The 27,106-nt window shown below is 45.5% G+C and overlaps 1 protein-coding gene across 1 annotated transcript; it reads right to left on the bottom strand.

Annotated features, from left to right (window-relative positions):
• Positions 1 to 1,630: 1,630 nt before the first annotated feature.
• Positions 1,631 to 25,018, bottom strand: cmc2 (C-x(9)-C motif containing 2). Its single transcript, XM_048546759.2, has 4 exons — positions 24,935 to 25,018; positions 15,663 to 15,793; positions 11,274 to 11,345; positions 1,631 to 8,196 (listed from the first exon to the last, which is right to left on the bottom strand). The coding sequence occupies exons 2-4, from the start codon at positions 15,741 to 15,743 to the stop codon at positions 8,122 to 8,124; spliced, it is 228 nt and encodes a 75-aa protein (XP_048402716.1). The 5' UTR covers positions 15,744 to 15,793; positions 24,935 to 25,018; the 3' UTR covers positions 1,631 to 8,121.
• Positions 25,019 to 27,106: the final 2,088 nt, after the last annotated feature.

Below are 27,106 nucleotides of genomic sequence, written 5' to 3'. Positions count from 1 at the left end.
ATATCTTCACGACAGATCTCTTACTTCCATGCAAGAGGACAGATAAGACTTCAGCTTTAATAGGTCACCTGTAAAACAACATTAACAGTGCGGCTGTCCCTCAGTAGTGCACTGTACTGTTGGCCCTGATTGTATGTTCAAGTCTCTGTGATGAGAGACCTGTTAACCTGCTAAAATGGAGGTGGGTTCTTAATCGCACAGCCCCATTGATGCTTGTGTCAACAACAAACGCTGTGTATATATAGCGATTTTAACATAGCAAAAATGTCTAAAGCCACAGAGTATTGTCAGACAAGATTTCACACAGAGACACATATGGAAGTGTCAATGACCTGCAAACTTGATCAGAGATGTAGTTTGGTGAATTTCTGCAGTAAGTTTTGTAGATAGTACACACCGCTGCTATTGAGTGTCGGTAGTGGATGCTTGTGGATGTGGTGCCAATCAAGCGAGCTGCTTTGACCTAGATAGTGTCAAGCTTCTTGAGTGTTGTTGGAGCTGCCCCCATCCAGGCAAGTGGGGGGTATTCCATCACACATCCTGACTTCTGCCTTGTAGATGGTTTCTCTCTCCACAGAGGCTGCCAGACCCGTTAAATTACTCCAACAGTTTCTGTTCTGTTGGAACGGTGGCTCAGTGGTTAGCACTGCAGCCTCACAGCTCCAGAGACCCAGGTTCAATTCCAGCCTCAGGTAACTGTCTGTGTGGAGTTTGTACATTCTCCCCATGCCTGTGTGGGTTTCCTCCAGGTGCTCTGGTTTCCCCCCACAGTCCAAAGATGTGCAGGCTAGGTGAATCGGCCATGCTAAATTGCCCCTAGTGTTCAGGGATGTGTGGGTTATAGGGGAATGGGTCCAGGTGGGATGCTTCAAGGGGTGGCGTGAACTTGTTGGGCCAAAGGGCCTGTTTCCACACTGTATTTCCAAGTTCCAGCATCTGCAGCATTTTGCTTGCGGTGTCAGAGTCAGCTCCTCCCAACATCAGTGATAATGGGAACTGCAGATGCTGGAGAATCCAAGATAATAAAATGTGAGGCTGGATGAACACAGCAGGCCCAGCAGCATCTCAGGAGCACAAAAGCTGACTTTTCGGGCCTAGACCCTTCATCAGAGAAGGGTCTAGGCCCGAAACGTCAGCTTTTGTGCTCCTGAGATGCTGCTGGGCCTGCTGTGTTCATCCAGCCTCACATTTTATTATCCTCCCAACATCAGCGGTGATGAGGATCATGGGGGTTTGAGGGAGAGCAAGCCCAGCTCAGAGGACTGCAAACCCCAAGGCGATGTCAGCGAGGTAGACCCAGTGGTGAAAGATAGCACCTGAGGATTGAGCGACTTTGTCATTGGCTGGGTCTGATTAAGGTGGCAGCATATCAGTAGCGGGAGGTGGCCGCAGCAATAGTCTCCACCATCAGTTTGCCCATTTTTAGTGATGGTGAAGGTGAATCAGCCCAGGGGCAAAAATTGACGCCTGAGGATCAGCGACTTCAATGTTAGTCGGCTCTGGTATGGTCATGGTGGTTCTGAGCTGAGTGAGAACTCATACATAGATGGACTTCTCTTTAAGCTGTATCTTTTCATTTTCTCTTCATCTTAAACTATCAAAATGGTGCCAGACAATGGTAGCAAATGAAAGCTTTTCACTGTATTTTATTACATTTCAATGTAAAACACACATGAGAATAAACCATTCATTTGTTGTATTGAAGTAATATCTGGCTGACTAAATGTTCCTTTGAAAGACAGGTTTAAACTCAATTAGAACCCATCAGGCCCGCAATCATTGTCAAAAGCCAAATCAAAATAAGTCACAATTCCTCACAAGGGAGAGGTCAAGTGTTGATGTGCCCGTCCAATAACCAAAGCAAATGAAACACTTAATTCAGGCCAGTTATTTATAACAAAGAGATAGCACACAGATGATGGGCAAATGGTTATCTCCAAATGTGTGCATTCTTCTAGCACATGACATCAAAGTGGAATGTAACACATGAAATTTCAAAGCATCTACTTAACAAATTATAATATCATCAACAACACTTGAAGATGGTAAAAGGCAGTAGAATCTGGGAATATCATTTATTTAAGTGCCTTCATCGATGCCACTTTAATTTTTCGTTAAAATTCAATATTCTTCAGGTGCTGCTGTTTGATCTGTTATAAGTTAATTATACAATGATGTGTGTTCCATGTTGTTGGAATAATCACATTCCAAGCGTCAACTCCAGAGAATTCTATCATCTTTAACACTTGCTGGGACAGAACTGGTTGCTGATTCAAATGACACCAGGCCAATTGTTGTGTTCTATTACACATTATGTGCTTTACAGGCAGAGCTATGGCATGTTTCCCAATGAAGCCTGTACATATATCACTATAGCTCCTCCCTCTAATATACATTTATACATATAATAATAGGTATTTTCCATTGTATTCTTCTCACACCACATGATCTTTCATTCCCATTGGTCAGCATTTTTCTTTTACCCACTGCTATTTTTGGTCAATTTTAACCCGTGTATTTTTAAATTAGAAAAATGAGAAAGGATAATGCCAGGCTGCCTATGGTTCATTCAGTGGGAAGATGGGCTTCTGCATACAAATCAAGAGTGACAGGTGAAATGAGAACTCAGTAGCTAGCACTGCTGCTTCAGAGTACCAGCCAACTTAGGTTCAATTCCAGTCTCAGCTGACTGTGTGGAGTTTGCACATTCTTCCCACATCTGTGTGGGCTTGCTCTGGTTTCCTCCCATAGGACAAAGATGTGCAAGTTAGGTTGATTTGCAATGCTTAAATTGCCCAGTATCCAGGGTTCTGTAGGTTAGCCATGGGAAATGTAGAGGCACACCTGGGTGGTGTGGACTTGATGGGCTGAGCGGCTCGCTTCCACATTGTATGGGTTCTAAAATTGGTATTGCATTTTTTTTCTTTGCACTTACAATACTGCTACAATTGATCGCCAGGAGGAATCTTTAATTCTAATGTTTTACCAAATTATTCAGCCATTTTGCAAATTATTTTCCCAGAAAAAATTGTGTTCTTATCCTCTCCAAAACATGGCTTGTGAGGTACAATTTTCCAGGATTCAACTTACTGGGGTCCTTCACTGAGTCATCAACTCCAGGAAAGGAGGAGAGAAAATACATTCTTGAAGAAATGATTTTGTGCATTCTAGGGGAAAAATGATGTATAACACAGTACTGAGAGGATACATTAAAATGCAATCGGGATAAAGTCAAAGTGAAAGATATAAGCATTGTAAATAAAAGGTCTGCTGCAGTACAAAACGAATATCAAACATACTGGTGTACATTTTCATGTCCTTGCATGAACTGTGGCAACAAACGTAATGAACACACTGCTGAGTTTACTCACGGATACCTAGAGCAGTGAGCAATGAGGTCATTGCCTTGGTCTCGATTTGTATGTAGAAGCCAGGCCAAGTTTGTTGGAATGGGTAGAATGCAGAATGGAGCCATTTAACAAAAAGACAGAGAAGAAACCGTCTTGGGTACTATCATCTAATTTTTATCCGAATTCAAAAGGATTTGCTGTGGGAGTGCTACATGCATCAAGTTGAACAATACATTAACTCTGCCTCATCTCATCAGTTATAGTCGCTCACAAAAATACTTTACTACCAGATGAATTGAATGATTTAATATTATTGAAACTGTATTCATATCCAGGAAGGAGACCACAAATATTTGTAAAGTTGCATTTTTAAATATAAAAGAAAACAGGACAATTTTAAGAAAGTAACAAAATGCCTCACTATTCCCTCCACAGTGTCAGTGGCCATTTGTGATGAGGGACAGCATCCAATTAATTAGAGATTGAGCCTTGCATTGTTCTTTCCAAAATGGCCTGTTAGGACATAGTATCCATCCCAATCTATTAAGGCCATTCAGGGACTGGGAGTTACCAGCATCAACTGCAGATCTTGTGAAGTTTTCCTTTTCCTTTAGGGGATGAGCCGATCATGGGCAAGGCCAGCATTTGATACCCATTGTTAATTGCCCTTGAGTTGACAAGCTCACTCAGAGGGTAATTAAGAGTCATGCCAATTGCTGTAGGTGTGGAGTCACGTGTAGATCAAAAAGATTCTTTGCCTCAAGAGCATGAATGAATCACATGGGCTTGTACCACAATCAATAATGGTTACTTGGTCACTGTTGCGCAGACTAGCTTCATTTTCCAGATGAGTTTCAATACCAACAGCTTCTTGCTGCACCCCAGGTCAAGCATGAGCATGGAAACCTCCTGAGCAGTCTCCCTCAACTGATGAATGAGAGTTCCTCCTTGATGGAAGAACCTATGAAGGGAATAAGTGTACTTAATATACACTGGTTGGGAGACATCAATGGGCATCACCAATGGTGTCTCAGAAACACCATCACTGACCAACCGGCTAGGTTCTAAATGACATATCTGCCAGACTGGGCTCACAGCTGACAACTAAAGGAAAAAAACAACTTGGCCTGGTCTTCACCAATCTATCTACTGCAGCTGCATCCGTCCACGATGACAGTATCAATAGGAGGGATAGAGTAAACAAAGGGGAACTCTTTCCATTAGCTGATCATATAAGGACACACAGGATGCAGTGAGGAACGTGAAGCAGAACATTTTTCCTTTTGAAAAGCACCGAGAGAGGTAATAACCTTTGACAGCAATAAGACTGAAGCCATGAATGATTTCAAAAAGAAATGGACGGGGACCAAAGGTCCTTTAAACTGCATGATCAAGTTTGCAGATGCCAATCATATCTTGCCTTCTGCACACAGACATAGAGGATCCACCCAATGGGATAGACAATTCAAGGGGCTGTCAGTGGGCTCTTGAGGGTAATAAGCATATATGACTACATGGAGAGTGAAGGAATGGGGTTGAATGGATTTCTTGATGGGCTGAGTGAAATTCCTCAGTTCTGCAATGACTCTGAGTCTTTGGCACTGGGTAGGCCAGGAACTAAACTGGTAATGATGACAGAACCATGAGACATCAAAGGAGTTCCAGCTTTTTCATTGAGGACATCCCCAGCCACCTCACTTCACCATTTCCCTTCAGAACAATCCAACTTGTTCAGCCATCAGAGAGAGATCCCGAGCACTCTGGAAAACTTTGTTCCCTGACTGCATCACATTGAAAACTAAGCTGGAATTCTCTTCAACTGAAACTCCCCAAAACCCTCCATTAACAACCCCAACTAATGTTTTGGTTGGGAAGAGGCAGTGTGAAAATGTTTATAAAGTTAATGTGAAGAAAAAACATATGGTATTGTACTATATAGCAAGCCCATGCTTAAAAAAGCTGATGCCTTTAAGAAGATCAGAAAGATAAAGAAAGGGATTAGTCTGCTCGAGACTGGCACATCCCAATACGCTGGAGATAAGAGCAGGAAACAACTTTGACTAAAGCGAGAGAGTTTCTCGAAGTGATGCAACTAAATAGAAAAGACAAATGACAGCCTGTCCTCTGTTGATAGTAGGAGATGAAAGACTGATACCATTTAAAGCCTCTGCAGATTGACCCAATTCTGCAGGGGTTAAACAGAGGGCAAATCTAAAGACGTACAACATGAACAAACTTTTCAATTTTACATTTGATACTTTTTGAAAGTATATTGAGATGCTTTTCCCTTTTAATTCTTTGTAATAGATCTCACATTTGTGCTGATGTACTGTTGTGCCCTAATGAGCCTAGTTTTGGATCTCGGTCAAAGCTATGCTGTCAGTTCTCCAGTCAGTGTAGTGAAGACACAATAATTGGCATCCATAGTCCTGGGTTTGATAAAGGAGAAAAAGTAATCGAGAAATCTCACCCTGATCTAGTCAACAACCTTAACCAAGTCACACAACATTGCAATTGTAGCAATCAATCGAGTAGTTGATTTATGGGGAGTGGCATGATTGCTGGACTGTTAACCCAGAGAACCAGGCAATGTTCCGAGGACTCCAAGTTCAAATCCTACCATGGCAGATGGTGGAATTTGAAATCAATAAAATCTGAAATTAAGAATCTAATGATGACCATTAATCCATTGTCAATTGTCAGGGAAAGCCCATCAGGTTCACTGATGCCCCTCAGGGAAGGAAACTGCCATCCTTACCTAGTCTGGCCGGCATGTGACTCCAGACCCACAGCAATGTGGTTGATTCTTAATCGCCCTCTGGGCAATTAGGGATGGGCAACTAAGGCAGGTCCAGCCAGTGATATCATCATCCTGTGAGCACATCAAAAAAAAGTTCCTGTTTGCACTGCTCCAGCCAGAACTGCTTGCAGTTGAGATGTAAGGTGTGTAATTTATTTATAAAGACTATATTTCTTTATTTTACATTTTTTAGATTGTGGACTAAATTGGGGGAAGGGACTGTTTTATGACAAGGAACTGGGGAATGAATTGCAGTACTTTTAAAAAAGCAAGCAACTAAAATTCAGCGTGTGTGGTGTTTACACTGCTGCTTTGCCGAAGCAGTGGGGAAAACAGTTTGTAAAAGGGCTAGCACTGGGGTATGTATAAAAAGTGAGAATTGGTCAGCAACAGGCTGCTGATTGACTTGTGGAAGCCAAAGGTCATCAGCCTGACCAGAGCCACTCTGGTTCCTCAGTGGCTGATCAACATGCGGGTGTGAGGATACAGTGAGAAGTCCTTGGGGTTCTGGGGTAGAAGTGGAGTTGTTCTCTCCAGTACAAGTACCTGAAGCTGAAGAAATGCATCTTTTTTCTCCCACCCATTGATGTAAGCTTTTCTGTTTAACTGAAAAGGCAGAGACTTTATCAGTTGTGTACCAGTTGCTCGGTGCCTCCTGTGATGCAGCAAAAGACCCAAAAGAAAAACTAAAGGCAGAGCTCCATCATATCCACAGGATTGGCACCATTGAAGTATGTGTGTGTGTAGAGCATTGGTGGGTGGAGACAGAAGGGAATTGGACTTTTAACAAGTAGAGTTATGTGTCAAAAATATCAACAATTCTGACTTAACATGAATTTTTTAATATGCTATGATCCCAGCTGATAATATTATTGGTGAGGTCAGATCTCAGGCTGAAATAATGTTTTGATTTTCAGAACCATTCAGTTGGCTGCTGCTCTACCCCATACTCTTTCTAATTCAGGAGTTGTTTGATCCATGACAAAAAAAAACCTCCACCTCACAAAACAAAAACAATCCATGGACATCTAAGGAGGTAAGGGACAGCATAAAATTAATAGAAAGGGTTTATATGAACACAGAGTTTTAAAGTTAGTGACAGATTGTTTGGCAACAGTAATGAATGATTATGGAATTGAGGAGAATAGATACAAATGAGTGGAAATATCAAATACTAGGGAGCGTAGGTTTAAAGTGAGAGTGGGGGAAAGTTTAAAGCAAATATGCAAGGCAAGGTTTTTTTAAAAAATACAGAGGGTGGTCAAAAATGATACAATAGCAACATTTAGACAGCCATGAACAGGTAGGGAATTGAGGGATACAAACCATGTGCAGGCAGATGGGATTACCTTAGAATGGCATCATAGTTGACCCACCATGTTTGTGCCAAGGGGCCGCCTTCTAAGCTCTACTGTTCTCTGGTCTCTGAATCTGTTATCATTCATTCTGTGGTGTGCAAATTATTTCACAAAATGGATTTTTCTAATAAGTCAAACAGTAATGATAAAACATGAACTTTATTCATTTGGAAACTTCTAAAATTACTATTTTCTCCAAACTGTTATCTCTGCAAGCAATCGAGATCGAGTTGCTGGAAAATTTATCTATCGCCCTTCCAATGCAATATGTTCTACGCCCACCAGGTGTCAGTGTAAGAGTGGTCTGTGATTAAGCTGCAGGTCAGTGTGGAGTGATGATAATATAATTCACGGCGGCAGAATGAAGATTGCAGAGTTTAAACATCACAGGTCGTGTAACAATCCATTTGTGGAAGATTTAAACACTCAGCCAACCCAATAAATATCAAAAAAAAATAAGAATACATTTGCCAGCACAGAAAATGCAAATGTAGTCAAACAACAAAAATCAGCCCAACTGACACTGGGTTTGTGTATAAGGTCCAGGCGGCTGTAAACAGCTCTGGGAGATGAGTTCACAGAGTTTGGGCACTCCATCTGACTGGAAGAAAAGTTACTCGGAAGATGAATTCAGTCGGCGTTGAATCTTGGCGGCGTGTTCTCTGCTTCTGGCTCGCTTAGCTTTTACCTGTTGGGATTGCAGGGTTGGGGAGGGGGGTGCAAGACAGGAATCTTTTAGAATTTGGATCTGAACAAAACAGAACTGATCTGAAAGCCAAAAGAAAAACCTCCAATCGGCTCATCCCGAAACAGAAACTATATGGAGCAGAAAGCCTCGGGGCTCACTCCCCAGACGGTCAGAAAACAGGAAAGAGTCACACTGGGTCAAGAGAAGCAACTTCAGCTGTTTAGGGGTTCTAGAGCCACGGGGCAGACCATTCAGGAGAGATCTAAGGAAGCACTTCTGCAAACCAAGGGTGATAGAGGTTTGGAACAAAAACAAAGTTGCTGGAAAAGCTCAGCAGGTCTGTCAGCATCCGTGAAGGAGAAAACAGAATCAACGTTTCATGTTCGGAACAGATGCTGCCAACTCAGCAGGTCTGGCAGCATCTGTTCCGAACATGAAACGTTGATTCTGTTTTCTCCTTCACGGATGCTGACAGACCTGCTGAGCTTTTCCAGCAACTTTGTTTTTGTTCCTGGTTTACAGCATCCGCAGTTCTTTTGGTTTTGAGAGGGATTTGGAATTCGCTTCCACAAACAATGGATGTTCGGTCAGTGAGTATTTTAAATCGGACATAAGTACATTTTTGTTTAGGCGAGGTATTCAGGGTTACGAGACGAAGGCAGGGAGATGGAGTTAGGTCACGATTCAACCATAATCTCATTTGAATAGCAGAACAGCTTCGAGGGGCTGAATGGAATACTCCTGTTCCTCTGACTTCAAATAATGGAGGGTGTGGGGGGCCATTAAGATTCATTGTGAATTATCACTTGAATTCTGTGTGGATTAGGGGGTTGCCAAGGTGTCCAGACCTGTGCCATCTCTAACTGGCAGTGGGCAGGGAGAGGCTGTAATGTGACAGAGCCTGGCGGTTACCACTTCCTAGCATTTCAAAAATGTGGAGCAGTGCTCAGAGGGGCTAGATGAATCGTACACTAAAATCAAACAGGCATCAACTCCCTTTGAACAGAGCAAGAGCAAGACAGACAAAAAAAGTTTTAGATTTAAAAATATCTCCAATCCAGATCACCAAGGGTTAATCATTAAGTGGCAACTGAAATAGCAATGCGCAATTAAAGGAAACTTCATGAAAAACTGATTTACTGGAAAAGATCAGTGTGGAGCTGGAGGAACACAGCAGGTCAGGCAGCATCAGATCAAGCCCACCCCAGCTCAAAGCCTCCCTCTCCCAGACTTGCTAAGGACCTCTTCCATTTTTCATTCTTCGCAGGTCAACTTTCCTGCTCCTCTGATGCTGCCTGACCTGCTGTGTTCCTCCAGCTCCACACTGTTGGTTTCCAACTCCAGCACTGGCAGCTCTTGCTATCTTGAGGTTTAATGGGAAAGCTGCCTTAATTCACTGCAAGGTAACTGCAATGACCTTGCCTTGAAATAGGAACAGGCTGTCTTGCAGCCACACCCAGGCTTGTTTCTGACCACCAGGCATAAAAGAATGTTTGGGGAAAGCACTCAATGGCAACACAGCACACAATATCAGATTCATCACAGTCTCGGTATTGGGGATCTTTCACCATAGGACTGGGCTTCGAGAGGCCAATGCCACGGAAATGGAGATAGGACCCCAAGTGTCCCCGAAGGGCAGCACCACTCACTTGTGGAATATGTTTGTTTAAAGTAGTTTAATCTAACAGACTTACTCATAGTTTATATATATCTAAAGTAGATGAAGCTAATAAATTTGCTTTAGATTAAAAATGTAATCATTTTGATCAGACCGTCAAAGAGCATGTTGGACACTTTCAGCACAACAAAAGAGGGAGGAGAACAATATCTAGAAATCACTTTCCCAAAAGACCCCATTCATGTTTCCAAAGTTCGTTGTCACTGCAATCTTCTATGTATCTGTTGTAGAATTGTTCATGATAGATTGCAAACCTTTCTAAAACAATATTGGGGGTGGTGAAGAATTGGGCTGCCAAGATGGGAGAGAGTGTATCACAGTCTTTATCCATCTAGCAGTCCTCGAGTTCCCAAGCCTACAGAAGTCAACGAAACGCCATTGTTCTATCAAACTCTTTCTTTTCTTTTCTGGCCCACCCCTCTATCCAACCTTCTGCAGACTGGAGGAAGAAATAACTCCAGTTAAAACAGAAGGTGCTAGCAGCCACAGGGACCTGCGGAGAGCTTCCTGAGCACAGTTTAGTTTTGTGAGGAAGCTGTAAAGTGGCTTCCTATGGATTTGGACAGGGACATGGCAGGTTGAATATTCAAAGGTGGAAAAATTTAAAGTTACACTCTTTGATGGGAGAAACTATTCTTTAAGGACTGGTGTACAAAAGGACCTGGGTGACTTTGTCGATAAGTCACTGAAGGCTAATATGCCAGTGCAGCATGTTATTTTGGAGATTAATTGGATGCTTGCCTTTATCACAACAGGATTCGAGTACAGGAATAAGTAAAGTCTTGCTTCAATGGTACAGGAGCTTGTTAGACTGCGCCTGGAACAGTTGGGGGTTGGGGGGGGGCGTGGTTTCTGTTCTGGTCTTTTTTTTTCAAGAAAGATATTATTGCCTTAGAGGGAGTGCAACAAAGGTTCAGCACGTTTGTTCCTTGGGAGGGGAGGGGTGATTGGACAAACTGGATCGGTGTATTCTCCAGTGTTGTGAAGAATAAGAGGTGATCTCATTGAAATGTGCAAAATACTCAGAAGGGAGAGACAGATAAGATATGGTTTGAGAGTCTAGAACCAGAGGCATAATTTAAATTTTTTTTTAAAAGTACCACTGCCATCTTAGATGACTTTGCCTCCACAGGCCCACTACCAAGTGAAGAAATGCTTCCTCATTTTAGTGTAGGCAGTGGCATATTTCCAGGATAGACTTGATGGGCCAAAGGGCCTCTTCTTGTATTGTGTGACTCTATGATCCAAAGAACAGTTGCGATGAAACAGGAGACTACACCTCAGGGTCAGAAGCCTGGAAGAGGACCACTGTGTTTATGTAAACAAGGTGATACAAAAGAAGGGTCTGTACCAATAACGAGTGAAACAACAATATCTTCAACTTTGAAGATCACCTTACCTCTAGCTCTAAGCAGCGCCTCATCTCTCTGTCAATATCATTACATTTTCCCAGAAACTTCAGGAAGCTATGCTGCAGAAGTGAAAGGATAGTTATTAAATTGTAACACAGATCATGCTAGCCAACAGCGGTGAGTAATTTCACTTTGAGAAAACTCCTGGAATATAGTTATTTGCCCTGTGCATGCCTTGTCACAGAACATCGTGGTCTTCCTACATTATATTTAGTATAGTGAATTTAAAAAATAAGACTACAGTCACTGAATGAACATTCTTGAATGAGAGGAGACGTCACACTTTAACTGATTAAAAATGTCAAATAATTAAAAAGTCATCAGAAGTGTTACTTTTGAACACATTCTGATAAAGGCATGAACAATTATGCTAGATAACAAAATGTGGAGCTGGATGAGCACAGCAGGCCAAGCAGCATCTTAGGAGCACAAAAACTGACGTTTCAGGCCGAGACCCGAAACGTCAGCTTCTGTGCTCCTGAGATGCTGCTTGGCCTGAAGTGTTCATCTAGCATCTGCAGTTCCCATTGTCTCTGTTAACAATTATGCTGATGGCTTACACTTACAATGCTGCAATTTTTAAAAGATATTAAGTTGATAGCAAATGGATGTATTTTGGACCAAATACTACTTAATTGAAAAAGTGAGATGATAGATGCACTACATTCAGGTAGGATTCTTCTGCTTATGGTAGTGTCCCCACCTCTGAGCCAGGAGGCCCAGCAAAATAACATCCCTGACAGGTTGACTAGAAAATGTTCACGTTGTGTGGGAACATCAGTTGGGAACTAAAAAAAGAAAAATAGGAAAAGCATAAGATAGTTGCTAAATGGTATGATGGGTACAGGAGACAATTTGTCCATGAGTTCAGAAGCTCACGAGCATGGTCTGACGAAGATGTTCCAAGATAAAAAAAAAACACAGGGAGACGCAGAGAAACCCTTTCTTCTGGTGGGGACATCCAGGACAAGAGATGGCATCTCATTCAAATTGGAACCAGGCCATTTACAAGGCAGAAAGGAAAAGGTGAGACAGCACTTCTTCCACCCAAAGGATATGTTACATTTACACCTCCTTACTCAAAGGCTGTAGATGCCAGAGTTCAATTAGAATTCACACAACTGATGCTAGTGATCTGAGATTGTTGTCTTGCTCGCCAAGCTGGCTTGTTTTCGTTCAAAAGTTCCATCACCATGCTAGGTGACATCATCAGTGAGGCATCCGATGAAGCAATGTCAATCTACTACACTTGGAATTTATACTGTCTGATCTGTTATGGTGAGTACTGTCATTTCTGGTTTTATTCTGTATGGGTTTGTATATGGGGTCCAATTCTATGTGTTTGTTGACTGCATTATGGTTCTCGAACCATAATGCATTCTTCTAGGAATTTCCATGCGTGTCTGTTTGGCTTGGGCTACTATGGTTACGTTGTCCCACCTAAACTGATGGCCTTCAGTCAGTGTGTACTGATATTAAGGAAATAAGGACCGTACTCACCGTAACAGGTCAGACAGTATAAATTCTAAACAGAGTAGAATTACATCACTTCATTGGAGGCCTCACTGATAATGTTACCTAGCACAGTGGCGAAACATCTGAATGAGAACAAGCCAGTTCAGCGAGCAGATTAACAACCTCACCCACAACCCGAGCTACAGATCTTTGCTAAAACCTAGTGGATCGGAGTTTAACAGGACCAGCGTTAGGGTTAGGATTCAATTCTAGCCTTGAGTGACTGTCTTTGTAGAGTTTGCACTGACTCTGTGTCTGCATGTATTTCTGCTGGGTGCCCCAGTTTCCTCCCACACTCCAAAGATAAACAACTTAGGCGGATTGGCCATGTTAAAATTTCCCCATGGTGTCCAGGCTATGTGGGCTAGCCATGGGAAGTGCAAGGTTACAGGGACAGGGTGGGGAGGCAGGTTGCTCTTCACAGGGTCAGTGCAGACTCTATGGGCCAAATGGCCTATATCTGCACTGCAGGGATTCTGCGATGCCTAGAATGTGGAATTCACTATCGCCAGCAGTAGTTGAAAGGATTATCACAGGTATATTGAAGGAGAAGTTAGATAAGTAAGTGAGGGTGACAGGAGGAGAAAGTCAAGTTTATAAAGATTAAAAAGATGGACTGTTCCTGGATGAGCCCCAATTGTCTGCCTATCATTTACAGGAGCTTTGGTGGCACAGTGTTAGTATCCTTATCTTCCCAAGCAAGAGTCCAGAGTTCAAGTCCCGGAGATGTGTCATAAATATCTAAAAGTCGTCTCCAGTGGAGCATTGTCTACACACCAATGTAGCCTGTTTCTGTGCTGTAAACACAGTGCAAAAGTGACTGGGTAAGAGGCAAAGGAGATAAATTGATTGATTTAAAAGGAAGGCAGAACATCTGGGGAAAGTGGAAAGTGCCTTCAAGATATATTTTTGCTGTGACATGAAAAGTTTACAAACTTTCTCTTGAAGAGAGCCTCTTAATGGTGCAATTAAAAAGTAGGATTAAGGGCTTTTCTCTTTAAATATTTACTCACAGGATGTGGGTGTTCCTGGCAGGGCCAGCATTTATTGCCCATCCCTCGTTGCCCTTGAGAAGGTATTGGTGAGCTGCTTTCTTGAACTGCTACAGTCCACACATTGTAGGTAAAACCACATTCCCAATTGTGATTATGTTGATTAGATATCACACACACAGAAGGCAGTGTTAGGTTTTTTTTCCAAAGACAACTTTGCGAAATGTGGGGCCTACATTACTTATGCCACTGACATTCGAATTCAATAAGTGTGTCAAAATAAAACTTTAACATAGTATCTGCTTAAAGGGTAGCTGTTCAGTTAGTTTGATTACTGTAGTCTTGAAACAGTTTATAGACAGACTTCTACTTCAGTAGTAACGAGAAGGAAAATGTATGTAATGCTGAACTATCTAACTATACCAATCACAGTAACGAGAAAAAGAGATTGGAGTCTAGTTTTGTACTTCACTGCTCGCAAAAAAGACCCTGAACTACCTGTTGCCTGCCACTTCAATACACCACCTTGCTCCCTGCCCAACATCTGTGTCTCTGACTTGCTACAGTGTTCCAGTGAAGCCCAATGCAAGATGGAGGAACAACGCCTCATTTTCCACTTGGGGACCGTACGGCCCTCTGGACTCAATATTGAGTTCAATAATTTTCGGGCCCAAACTCACCCATGTCCCAGCCCCCACTCCACACACCAGGCCTTGTGACCACATAGCCTGCCACTACACACCCCCTGTTGTTAGTCACTAACAGTCCCTATTAACAACTATTCACCCTCCCAGCCTGATGGTTAGCAACTCCTTTGTCTGTCCAACTGTCTTTCTCTCTCTTTGGGCTCTATCTTATTGTTTACTCCCTATCCCACCCGCCTCCCTGTTTTCTGCATATGAACTGATGTTTTCCCAGCCACCATCAGTCCCGAGGAAGGGTCACTGGACCAAAAACGTTAACTGCTTTCTCTTCCACAGATGCTGCCAGACCTGCTGAGCTTTTCCAGCAACTTTGTTTTTGTCGTTGTTTGTATTTCACTGGCTTCGAATTCAAATCATCTCTGCATCCTCATTAGATTTTATACTCTTCAGCCTATTGCACTGCAGGCCATATATTCTGATCTCCCAAGGAAGCACAAAGAAAAGGGAAGAGTGAAACTGTATAAAGAGCCAAGAGGATACGGAAAGAGAAAAACATGTAGTTATAAGCCTGAAGGAGTGTCAGAGGTAGTAACACGAAACAGGGTACTGTGTTAGTCAAACAATTAAAATTGGGGGGGAAAAACTGTGTTGGAGGTTTGTTTGCAAATGAAACAGAAGCGGCTGCTTTTTAATTTTTTTATAACCAATAATCATGGATGGTTTAAAAAACACACAATTTGGGTAACTGGCATTTTCTCACTTAGTCAATGCCAACAGAGAACAATGGAACATTTCATCCTCTTCCAAGCTGGGAGCAATGCAATTTTTAAAAAGGGCACGAATGCAATGGGTCAGTGATAATGGGAACTGCAGATGCTGGAGAATCCAAGATAACAAAGTGTGAAGCTGGATGAACACAGCAGGCCAAGCAGCATCTCAGGAGCACAAAAGCTGACGTTGCGGACCTAGGCACGAGTCGAGCCCCTACCTCGGCCTAGGCCCGAAACGTCAGCTTTTGTGCTCCTGAGATGCTGCTTGGTCTGCTGTGTTCATCCAGCCCCACACTTTGTTACCACGAATACGCCGGGTTCTCACTTCAGAGCATGCTTTTGCCAACTAAAAATTTTATAAAAAGTGCCTCAAAATGGTGCCCAGGATTTCATTGAGAACATTGGAGACAACACTTCAAAAATGTAAAAAAGGTTCCACTTGAACTCATACTGACTTCTCTATGACACTGTTTCAGACGCTGGATGATAATGTTGCATTCCTCCGTATGCAAGTGTGGGGATAGATCTGGGTGCATCTTCACTTAAGGTTTATTCTTCGTTAACTTGGATCCTTAATATTCACGTCCTGATTTTAAAAAAAACCCACCAAAGTCAGGATAACATGTACCATAATCAGCAATTCACACTGTTTTTCTAAATTTAACCTAGTTTTCTGAACAACCTGTTTAGACAGGTTATTATAAGTCACTGGAGCAGGTGGGACACGAACCCGGGATCCCCAGTCCGGGGTAGGGGCTCTACTCGTGCATCACGAGACACCTTCTAACTTGTTCTTTATGAGCGAGATGATTCAAATTTACGCCACCTCATGCTAATAGCACTCATTAGTGCAGCTAGATTGGCTGGCTGCAGCCAGCCAGAATAATAAAAGAAAGCGGTCTCCCTCCAAAAAGGACAGTATGGCCAGCTTATAGAGTCAGAGTTGTACAGCACAAAAACAGACTCTTTTTGGTCCAACTCATCTATGCCGACCAGATATCCTAAATTAATCTAGTCCCATTTGCCAGCAATTGACCCATATTCTTCTAAATCCTTCCCATTCATACAGCCATCCGGATCCTTTTTAAATGTTGTTGTACCAGCTTCCACCACTTCCTCTGGCAGTTCATCTCAAACATGCACCACCCTCTGCATGAAAAAGTTCCCCCTCAGGTCCCTTTTAAATCTCCCTCCACCCCTCACCTTAAACCTATGTCCTCTTGTTTAGGACTCTACCATGCAGAGTGGCGGGGTGTGGAGAAGAAAGAGGAAGGAGGAGAAGACCTTGCCTATTTACTCTATCCATGCCCCTCATGATTTTATCAAGATCTATAAGGTCACCCCTCAGTCTCTGACACTCCAGGGAAAATAGCCCCAGCTGTTCCTTTTGAAGAAAAGAAACCATCCCACCTCGAGTGCTCTCAGCACCCCCACTCAATCCAATTCTAAGCTTGCATTTGAACATGTTTAAGTGCAGTGCACTCATTTCCTTTCAAAGTCCAAACATTCTTCCAGCTCACTATGAGCAAAGGCCCAAATTTACATTGTAAAGCATTTTGGGAAGTTGGGAAAGTTGCAATCAATGAATTCCTCCCAATGGACAGCCAGTTCTGCACAATAGGAAACACAATGGTATTTTACAACAATACAGGGAGTGCAGCTGGCTGAAAGATAAATGTTGGTCAGGACACTGTGGTTTTCTTTGAAATGATGCTATGAGACGTTTTTTATATTTGCCTGAAAAAAGTGAAGACAGGGCCTCAGTTAAAAGTTGCCTCCGAACAGATATACCTCTAGCGAGTTTTGAGAAGATTTGTAGCTCAGGTTGAGGTTCTGGATGTGAGATTGTTCGCTGAGCTGGAAGGTTAGTTTTCAGACGTTTCGTCGCTTTTTTTTTATTTGAAAAAATATACTTTATTCATAAGATGTACAAAAAAAACAAAACATTTATACACCTACCCAGTCATGCAAGCCGCTCCGGGTTACCCTGGGGGTATGTACACCAACTACAGGAAAAAAACAAAGAAGGAAAAAAAACAAAGAAAAAATACCCCGGCAGTCGTCACCCCGCACAGTCCCAGTTGGCCCCCTGACCAGTTGGGGAAGGCGCCAGCTGGGCCCAGGTACAGGATAGGGCCCTTTTTTCTATTCTGGACGAGGGGTTTCATACGGTGGTCTTTCCCCACTGCGCCTTGGCGGCGGCTGCCCCAAGCTTTAGCGCGTCCCTCAGCACGTAGTCCTGGACCTTGGAGTGCGCCAGCCTGCAACATTCGGTCAGGGTCAGTTCTTTCAGCTGGCAGACCAGCAAGTTGCGGGGCAGACCAAAGAGCGTCTTTCACCGCATTGATGGTCCTCCATTGGTCTCAGTGTGCGACCCGGGAAACAGCCCGTAGAGCACGGAGTCCCGCGTCACGGAGCTGCTCGGGACAAACTTCGACAAATACCACTGCATCCCCCTCCAGACCTCCTGCGCATAGGCACACTCCAGAAGGATGTGATCTACAGTCTCGTCCCTCCGCAGCCACCTCGAGGGCAGCGTGCGGTGGCGCAGAAATTCCGGGCATCCATAAAGGATCTCACTGGCAGAGCCTCTCTCACCGCCAGCCAAGCAATGTCCTTGTGCTTGTTTGAAAGTTCTGGTGATGAGGCATTCTGCCAAACGACTTTGGCAGTCTGCGTGGGGAACCACACGACAGGATCCACCCTCTCCTTTTCCCGAAGGGTCTCGAGGATACTACATGCTGACCACTGCCTGACGGCCTTGTGGTCAAAAGGTGTTTCCTTTCAAAAATTTCTCCACAAAGGACAGGTGGTACGGAACGGTCCAACTACTCGGAGCGTTCCACGGCAACGAGGCCAGGCCCATCCTTCGCAACACCGGGGACAGGTAGAACCTCAGTAAGTAGTGACACTTGGTGTTTGCGTACTGAGGATCTACGCACAGCTTGATGCAGCCGCACACAAAGGTAGCCATCAGGGAGAGGGTGGCGTTCGGTACGCCCTTTCCCCCATTTTCCAGGTCTTTGTACATGGTGTCCCTGCGGACCCGGTCCATCCTCGACCCCCCCCAAATGAAGTGGAAGATGGCCCGGGTGACCGCAGTGGCGCAGGTCCAGGGAATAGGCCAGGCCTGCGCCACATACAACAGTACCGAAAGCCCCTTGCACCTGACAACTAGGTTCTTACCCGCGATGGAGAGGGACCGAGCGTCCACCTGCCCAGCTTCTGCTTCAGTTTGGTAATACGCTCCTCCCAAGTCTTAGTGAACGCCCCAGCTCCACCAAACCAAACACCCAGCACCTTCAGGTAGCCTGTCCTGACGGTGAAGGGGATGAAGGAGCAGTCATCCCAGTTCCCGAAGAACGAGGTCTCGCTCTTACCCCTATTGACTTTGGCACCCGAGGCTAGTTCAAACTGGCCGCAGATGTCCAACAGCCTACTCACCGACCAACGATCGGTGGAGAAGATGGAGACATCGTCCATGTACAGGGAGGTCTTGACCTGAAGGCCTCCGCTGCCTGGGATAGTCACGCCCTTCAGGTTCACGTCCTTCCTGATGGATGCGGCGAAGGGCTCCACACAGCACAGGAACAAGGCAGGAGAGAGCGGGCAGCTCTGCCTGACTCCAGATCTGTCGGGAAAACTGTCCGATTCCCACCCCTTGATCGAGACTGCACTAACAATGTTGGTGTAGAGCAGCCGGATCCAATTGCGGATGCCCTCCCCGAACCCCAATTTGGAGAGGACGTCCCTCATGTAAGCATGAGAGACCCTGTCGAAGGCCTTCTCCTGGTCCAGGCTGACGAGGCAGGTGTCCACCCGCCTGTCCTGCACGTAGGCGATCGTATCCCTGATGAGCGCGAGGCTCTCAGCGATCTTCCTGCCCGGCACAGCACAGGTTTGGTCAGGGTGAATCACCGACTCCAGGACAGACCTGACCCGGTTGGCTATGACCTTGGCCAGGATTTTGTAGTCCACGTTCAATAGTGAAATGGGACGCCAATTCTTAATTTCTTCCCTCTCCCCCTCCCCCTTCCTCTTCTAAATGAGGGTGATGATGCCCTTCCTCATGGACTTGCACATTTCCCCTGCTCGAAGCGCACTATCGTACACCTCCAGCAGGTCCTGGCCGACCAGGTCCCACAGAGCGGAATACAGCTCGACCGGTAAGCCGTCGCTCCCGGGAGTCCTATTCCTCTCCAAGGACTTGAGGGCTCTGGTCAGCTCGTCCAGGGATATCGGCTGGTCCAGCCACTCCCTCGTGCCATCATCTAAGACCTCCGTGATAGACGACAGGAACAACTCGGAGGCCGTGCTGTCCATGGACTTCACGTCGTACAGTCCGGCATAGAAGGGGGTCTGCTGATCCTCAAAATGTCGGGCCGAGACGACGTCACCGAGCCGTCGTCCTCCTTCAGCCGGCTAAGCACAGAGCTCTCTTTGTGCACCTTCTGAAAGAAGGAAAGCGAGCACGTCTCGACCTGCTCCACGGAGCGGACCCTGGACCGGAAGATTATCCTGGAGGCCTCCGCAGCGAAGAGCGAGGCTTGCTGGCCCCTCACCTCGCGGAGGTCCTCCGTGACATCGACCCCCCCCATCAACTGCAGAAGGAGCAGGTTCTGCATCCTTTTCTGGACTCGCAACAGCTTTCCCCGTCTCTCTCTCTCTCTCTCTCGCCTTCCGAACACCCTTGAGGACAAAGAACCTCTTGATGTTCTCCTTCACCGTCTCCCACCAGTCGCCCAGAGACTCAAAGAGGGGTTTCACAGTTCTCCAAATGGCGTACTCCCTCTTAAGCTCCTCGACGTTCTCTAGGGTCAACAGAGTCGTGTTGAGCTTCCACGTCCCCTTACAGGACGACCAGCCAGCCGGCAAGTGACAGTCGGCCAGCAGGAGGCAGTGGTCAGAGAAGAACACCGGCTCGACGCCGGTGGACCTGACCGAGAATGCCCATGACACAAACAGGAAGTCTATCCTTGAGCAAATAGGCTGCGACCAGGTGTATCTCCGCTGCGCTCCGTCTGCAGGGGCGCTGAAGACGTCGAGCAGCTTAGCGTCCTTCACCGTGCCCATCAGGAATCTGGACGTGACGTTCAGTTGACTCCCCCCACCCGCTGTCCCACGCCGGATCTTCCATCTGCATCGATGATGCAATTCAAGTCTCCGCCTAGAATGACCGGCCTGGACGTAGCCAGCAGGGGTGGAAGCCGCTGCAGGACGGCCAACCGCTCACTCCGTACCACTGGGGCGTACACATTGATCAGCCTCAGGGGAGTGTTCCTGTAGGTGATGTCAGCCACTAGGAGGCGCACGCCCCCACCACCTCCTGAATTTGAGAGATGGTGAAGTTGCGCCCCCGCAGCAGAATAGCCAGGCCAGAGGAGGGACAGTCGTTACCCCCCGACCAGATCGAAGGCCCACAGGTCCAGGCGCCGGACCATTTCCCGTACCTGCTGAGGTGCGGTATCCCACACTCCTGCGGAAACAGGAGGTCTGCCTTGACGGTGGTCAGGTAGGCCAATGTGGACACACATCTCGCGGTTGACTTGACGCTGTGCACATTAATGCTCGCAACTCGTACCCCCATTGTGGGCAGTGACCGCAGTACCCTCCCCAAGTCCAAGGTCCAGCCCCTCTATCTGTCCCTTCATGCCCATTGCTCGGGCTAACTGCTGGACGCTCTCCGGGCTCAGGAAACCGTCCGTGCTGCCTTCCGGGTGGCAGCCCCCCACCAGGGGTATGGAAGCAGGAGAGTCCGGCTCTGGGTCAGGCTGGGGACGCGCTGTTTCCTCCTTCCAGCCTGGAAGTTCCGGGGGGCCCTCCAGTGCCCCAGCAGCACGTGACTGGGTGTTGGAGGGAGCCTCAGGACGCCGCCCATCACCTGTAAGCGTGGTGCTGCTTTCCTTCTCCCTTGAGATCTTTAACTTCTGCTTCGGGCAGGCCCTCTCCGAATCCCCTTCATCAGAGGAGCTCTTATAGCCCTCCTGTAGCTGCCTCTTCCTGCCTGATGGTTGCGGTTCCTAGGCCTGCCGAAGCATCTTCCTCCTCGCTTTCCGGACCATCGTCCACTCCCCGGGTCGCCTGTCGCCGCCTCCATCGACTCCGGGTTGTCGGCAGGGGGGCCTGCAGGGGCGCTTTGCTGGCCTCGGGTCCATCCTGCGGGGCCTGGCCCTCCTGCACATTAGTGGGGGTCCTTGCTGGGCCCTGGTGCCTTCCTCTCCTCAGGGGGGGGGGGGGGGGGGGGCTGGCCCCACACTGCCCCTGCCAGCGACCTGGGCGTAGGTGGTCCTCATCCCACTGGCGTAGATGATCAAGATCCCTCTGCACTCATTGAAAACCACCTTCACTGTCCATGGAGGACAATCAAGTAAGCTCCAGAATATCTCTGCAGGAGAACCTCAGGGTAATGTCCTCAACCCAAACGTCTTTAGCTAACAGACAGACACACACTCAGACACACAGATGCACCCTTTACTACCATGATACAGGAGGTTTGCAGATTTATGAAAACATCTCTTCTGCAAATTCTCCTCAAAGGTACACACCATTCAGAATTGCAAGTATAAACATTGTTCTGTCGGGGGCACCGGATCACATTATTGGTGACTACACACTACCAACAGCACCATGGGTGCCTGTACTTCAGCAGCTCAAGAAGTTAGCTCAACGCCATCATCTCAAGGGAAATTAGAATGAGCTTCCAAAGGTTGGCCTTGTCAGAGATACCTAAATCACAAGGATTTTTTTTCCTCAAATTACATCTATATTAATAGAACTGAACCATGTAATCACTAAATATATTGAAGAACTGTTACTCTAACACCAACCAATTCTACTGGTTCATGGAAAATTTTACATTTGTACCTGTGTGTATGCATTTTCGGGCAGAAACCAAAAGCACAGGGCTCATTTCATCAAATCAGCATAATTTACACTCAGCTTCCCAGCTCCAGTCAACGCAAAACTATAGCCTGTACATTTGAAGTGTCAAACCAAAACTTGCTGGAAACATACAATTCCTGATCCTCTGATTCAAGGATAGAATAGAATATCTTTTATTGTCACTTGTACTCCAGTACAGAAGTACGGTGAAAAGCTTTTACAATGGCTGCCTTTTAATGGCATCATCTTAGGTACAAATACCTAAATACAAATCTTAGAGTAAAAAATTATAATGTTGTTATACAAAAGAGGATTAAGAGGTAAGGATTTACATCATAGTCCGGTAAGATTACTAAACAACAGCAGTTTTACAAAAATTCTTTAACAGGATGAGGACGTCACTGGCTAGGCAGTTTTTATTATCCATCCCTAATTGCCTAGAGGGCAGTTCAGAATTAACCACATTGCTGTGGGTCTGGAGTCACATGCAGGCCATACCAGGTAAGGATGGCAGCTTCCTTCCTTTAAAAAGGACATTAGTGAGCCAGGTGGGTTTTTCCAACAATCGACAATGGATACATGGTCATCAGTAGACCCTTAATTCCAGATATTTTATTGAATTCAAATTCACCATCGGCCATGGCGGGATTCAAACCCAGGTTCCCAGAATGTTATCTGGGTTTCTGAATGAACAGTCCCACAATAATACCACTCGACCCTTGCCTCCCCATTCAGCACATGGCATCAGGCCCAAGTCCAACTTCACACCAGCCTCCAGTCCTCTCCTCACTGGTACTCAGCAGCCACAAGATAAGTCACACTTTACTGGGTTTCACCTCCTGCGTGCCGCTCAGGAACTTGGGATTCCCCACGCGGTGTTCCAGGGCTCACAGCCCACACTGTGTACCAGCTCGTTCCCTGGGCCGCTCCAGGTCACAGCTTCACAGTGTTCTGGCTCATTCCCCAGGCTTGCACACCAGGACTCGCTGCTGCCAGCACCTGCCACTATACAGCTCTGGTGCTGTGGGGCAATGATGGGGAGGAAGAAAACAAAAACAGACAGAAAGAAAGGAAAAGAACACGCAGAGCACCAGCATGAATGTCCATACTTTGCCACCATCTTCAACTAACTTGCCCTGATACTTGTAGTCACTTGCTCAGGTATCATCTTACCAAAATGCAACACTTCCCATTTATTGAAATTAAACTCCATCTACTATTCCTCCGCTCACTGGCCTAGATGATCAAGATCGCTTTGCACTCGTTGATAACCTTCTTCAGTGAGGATGGAGGACATTCATCTCCGCTCCAGAATATCTTTGCAGGAGAACCTCAGGGTATGTCTTCAGCCCAACCATCTTTAGCTGCTTCATTCACACACAGAACCTTTACCACCATGATACAGGAGATTTGCAGATTTGAGAGAACACCTCAGTCTGCAATTTCTCCTCAAAGTCACACACCACCCAGAATTGTTCCTTCCGTGTTACTAGGTTTAATTCTTGGAACTATGCCCCACCAACAGCACCATGGGTGTCTGTACTTCAGTTCAAGAAGGTACTTCAACATGATCATCTCGAGGGCAATTAAAAATGAGCTTCAAAAGACGCCCACATCATAAGAACAAATGAATGCTAGCAAACAGCCATAGCTAAATGCTGTTATTACTGTTACATAAGTTAATGGGGGACAAAAAGTGGCCTAACCAATGTTCTGTATAGCCGCAACATGACCTCCCAACTCCTATATTCGATGTACTTACCAATAAATGCAAACATACCAATGTCTTCTTCACTATCCTGTCTACCTGGGACCCCACTTTGAAGGAACTATGAATGTGCACTCCAAAGTCTCTTTGTTCCACAACAATCCCCAGGACATTACCATTAAGCGTATAAGTCCTGCCCTGATTTGCCTTTCCAAAAAGCAGTACGTCACATTTATCTAAATTAAACTCCATCGTTACTCCTCAGCCCATTGGCCCATCTGATCAAGATGTACTGTTTATTCCTTTTCTTTGCTTCCTGCCTGCCAGCCAGTTCTCTATCTGTGTCAGTCCACTACCCCCAATCCCATGTCCTTTGATTTCACAAGCTAATCTCTAATGTGAGACTTTATTTGAAAGCCTGCTGAAAGTCCAATAAATCTCATTCAATGGCTCCCCCTTATCAACTCTACTAGTTACATCTTTGAAAAGGTCTAGTCAGTTTTTCCTGCACGATTTCCCTTTAGTAAATCCATGCTGATCCTGCTTAATCCTGTCACTGTTTACAAAGAGCACCGCTACTAAAACTTATTATAATGGACTTTAGCATTTTTCCTACTCATGATGTTAGGCTAACTGGTCTATAAATCTTCCTTTCTATCTCCTTTTTTAAATAGTGTAGTTACATTAATTACCCTCCAATCTATAGGAACTGTTCTAGAACCCAGTGAATCTTAGAAAGATGAACACCAACTTTAAGGGCATTTACACGGATGATAATGGAATAGTGTAGCTTAGATGGGCTTCAGATTGGTTTCACAGGTCAGTACAACATTGAGGGCCGAAGGGCCTGTACTGTGCTGTAATTTTCTATGTTTATGTTCTATGTTCTATGTTCTAACTCTGATGCAAAGTTCAGCCATAGCGATGAGATAAATTAAGACTTAATTATTATAAAAGGACATTCTAGGACACAAGACAGAATTCGATGGCAAATGAAAGGAGGATGAGATTACTTTCTGCATGTACGCCAACAGTTACTGGTGCATTACGGCTTTAACGTCTGGTTTTAGTTATAACACTTTTAAGACCCATTTATTTACAATTCCCAATGCACTATTCTACCTCCCCAGCACTCACCTTCTGAATCAAGCTGTTCCCAGTACCTTGTGCCACTACATGGCAGGAAGTAACAATTTGTGGATGATTGACAAAGGAACTGACCAATCACCCACATCTACTTGTCTGTCGAATGTAATCCTCCTATAAGAAATCGCAGAAGGGGCGGGTCCTTTCAAAAACACGAGTCAGCGTCCGGAGAAGGCGGGAGCAATGTTTTATAACATTTTGTGGCAGGAACTGACAGCTGCCAATGAGTTTAAAGGGGCAGGCACTCCACCATGCAATCCCCGTTCTAGGAGTGTTTGAAGGAGATGATGTAGAGGGAACTTTACCCTGTATCAAACCCTGTGCTGTCTCCGGCCAGGGAATGTATTATTGGAATGATCTAGAAGAAGCTTTACTCTTTATCTAACCACATGCTGTGCCTGTCCAGGGAGTAATGGGGATGGTATAGAGGGACCTTCACTCTCAATGCAGCCCTGTGCTGTCCTTGTCCAGGGAGTGTCTTTGGAGCAAAAAAAGCTTCATCAGATATGAGGGAGGGGGAGAGGGTTATGAAATAAGTAGGGAGAGAGGAGAGGCGGATAGAGGAGAAGATAGGTGGAGAGGAGATAGACAAGTTAAAGGGGTGGGGAAGGAGCCAGTAGAGGTGAGTGTAGTTGGCAAGATAGGGAGGGGATAGGTCAGGGAGGACGGACGGGTCAAGGGGGCAGGATGAGGTTAGTAGATAGCAGATGGGGGTGTGGCTTGAGGTGGGAGTAGGGGATAGGTGTGAGGAAGGACAGGTTAGGGAGGCGGGACAAGCTGGGCTGGTTTTGGGATGTGGTAGGGGGAGGGGAGATCTTGAAGCTTGTGAAATCCATATTGATACCAAGATAACAAAGTGTGGGGCTGGATGAACACAGCAGGCCAAGCAGCATGTTAGGAGCATAAAAGCTGACGTTTCGGGCCTAGACCCTTCATCAGAAAAAACTGAGATGCTGCTTGGCCTGCTGTGTTCATCTAGCCCCACACTTTGTTATCTTGGATTCTCCAGCATCTGCAGTTCCCATTATCTTTGATCCATAGTGATACCATTGGGCTGCAGGGTGCAGGAACAGCAACTTATATTCTGCTTGGGAATCCTGCACAGGTGATATGAAAAATAAACTTTTCAACACAATGGGTAGTTTAGATCTGGAATGAATTCCCCGTTACTGTGGTGGAGGCAGAATCAACTGAGATATTCAAGAGCGCATAGGGTGGTTATTTGGATAGGAGTGGTGTGCAGGGATATGTGGAAAAGGAAAGAGATTGGCACCAAGTAATAGAACTGGTGCAGTGATGATGGGCTGAATGGTCTCCATCTGTACTGTAACAATTCTTTGAAAAATGCGTGCCCTCTTTATAATAGGGGTTCAAACAATTCCTTCCACAAAATATAACAAAATGGTATCACATTCCAAATGTAATTTCCTTGTCAAACACTCCTCCAGCAGCTACAGATTCTCTTCAAGATTTTGTCAGACACTGCGGTGCTCCCCTTCCATGGCACCGGGTTGGGGATATAGACAGAGAGGAGAGGCAGGCAGGTGGAACAAGCAATCACATTGTTTATACCCCGTTGGAGGGTTGAATAATTACCTTGTTCTGAGGAAAGGTCACTGGATCCGAAACGTTAACTCTGATTTTTTTTCTTCACCCTGCTGAGCTTTTCCAGGAACTTCTGTTTTTGTTCCTGATTTACGTAGTTCTTTCGGATTTTAATGTCTACCTTGGCCAATCCCGGGAACAGGTGGACAGGAGCTTTTCCATGCTGCCCATTCATTTCTGCGTCATGCAACCAAAGATCAGGAATGTGGGACAGAGATGTGGCCAGAAACTGAGGCATAGCCCCTTCAAATAGTGGGAGAGGAGATGCAACTTCCTGACCCCAGCCGATGTACTTCCAGGCTGCACCCATTACAGGCAGTCTGTGAATCAACTTAGTAAGATATTTAGATGGCAGAGGACGATTCGCACAAAGGGATCCATCCACTTTAAACACTTGCATCTGTCAGAATGGGATTCACAGCCTCGTACTGATGAAAAATGTTCAATCTATATGAGGGTCAAATGGGCTGGGATCTTTCCATGCTCATGAGCCTCCTTAACACACCTAGCAAACCCTTGCTCATGTACAGGAACTCAGGCATCAATGTTGGGAACAGA

The sequence above is a fragment of the Stegostoma tigrinum genome, chromosome 16 (assembly GCF_030684315.1).
Source record: "Stegostoma tigrinum isolate sSteTig4 chromosome 16, sSteTig4.hap1, whole genome shotgun sequence".
Classification (NCBI taxonomy): Eukaryota; Metazoa; Chordata; class Chondrichthyes; order Orectolobiformes; family Stegostomatidae; genus Stegostoma; species Stegostoma tigrinum.
Note: the sequence above shows the minus strand (reverse complement) of the source record. Positions and strands in the feature narration are given on the sequence as shown.

What these genes read in the sequence shown, in the direction of transcription:
- cmc2 (XM_048546759.2), bottom strand. Translation starts at nt 15,743, where the DNA reads ATGCACCCAGATCTATCCCCACACTTGCATACGGAGGAATGCAACATT. An exon ending in TGAAACAGTGTCATAGAGAA is followed by an intron (nt 11,346 to 15,662) that starts GTCAGTATGAGT and finishes TCACTTCTGCAG; the next exon opens with CATAGCTTCCTGAAGTTTCT. An exon ending in GGCGCTGCTTAGAGCTAGAG is followed by an intron (nt 8,197 to 11,273) that starts GTAAGGTGATCT and finishes CAATCCCAACAG; the next exon opens with GTAAAAGCTAAGCGAGCCAG.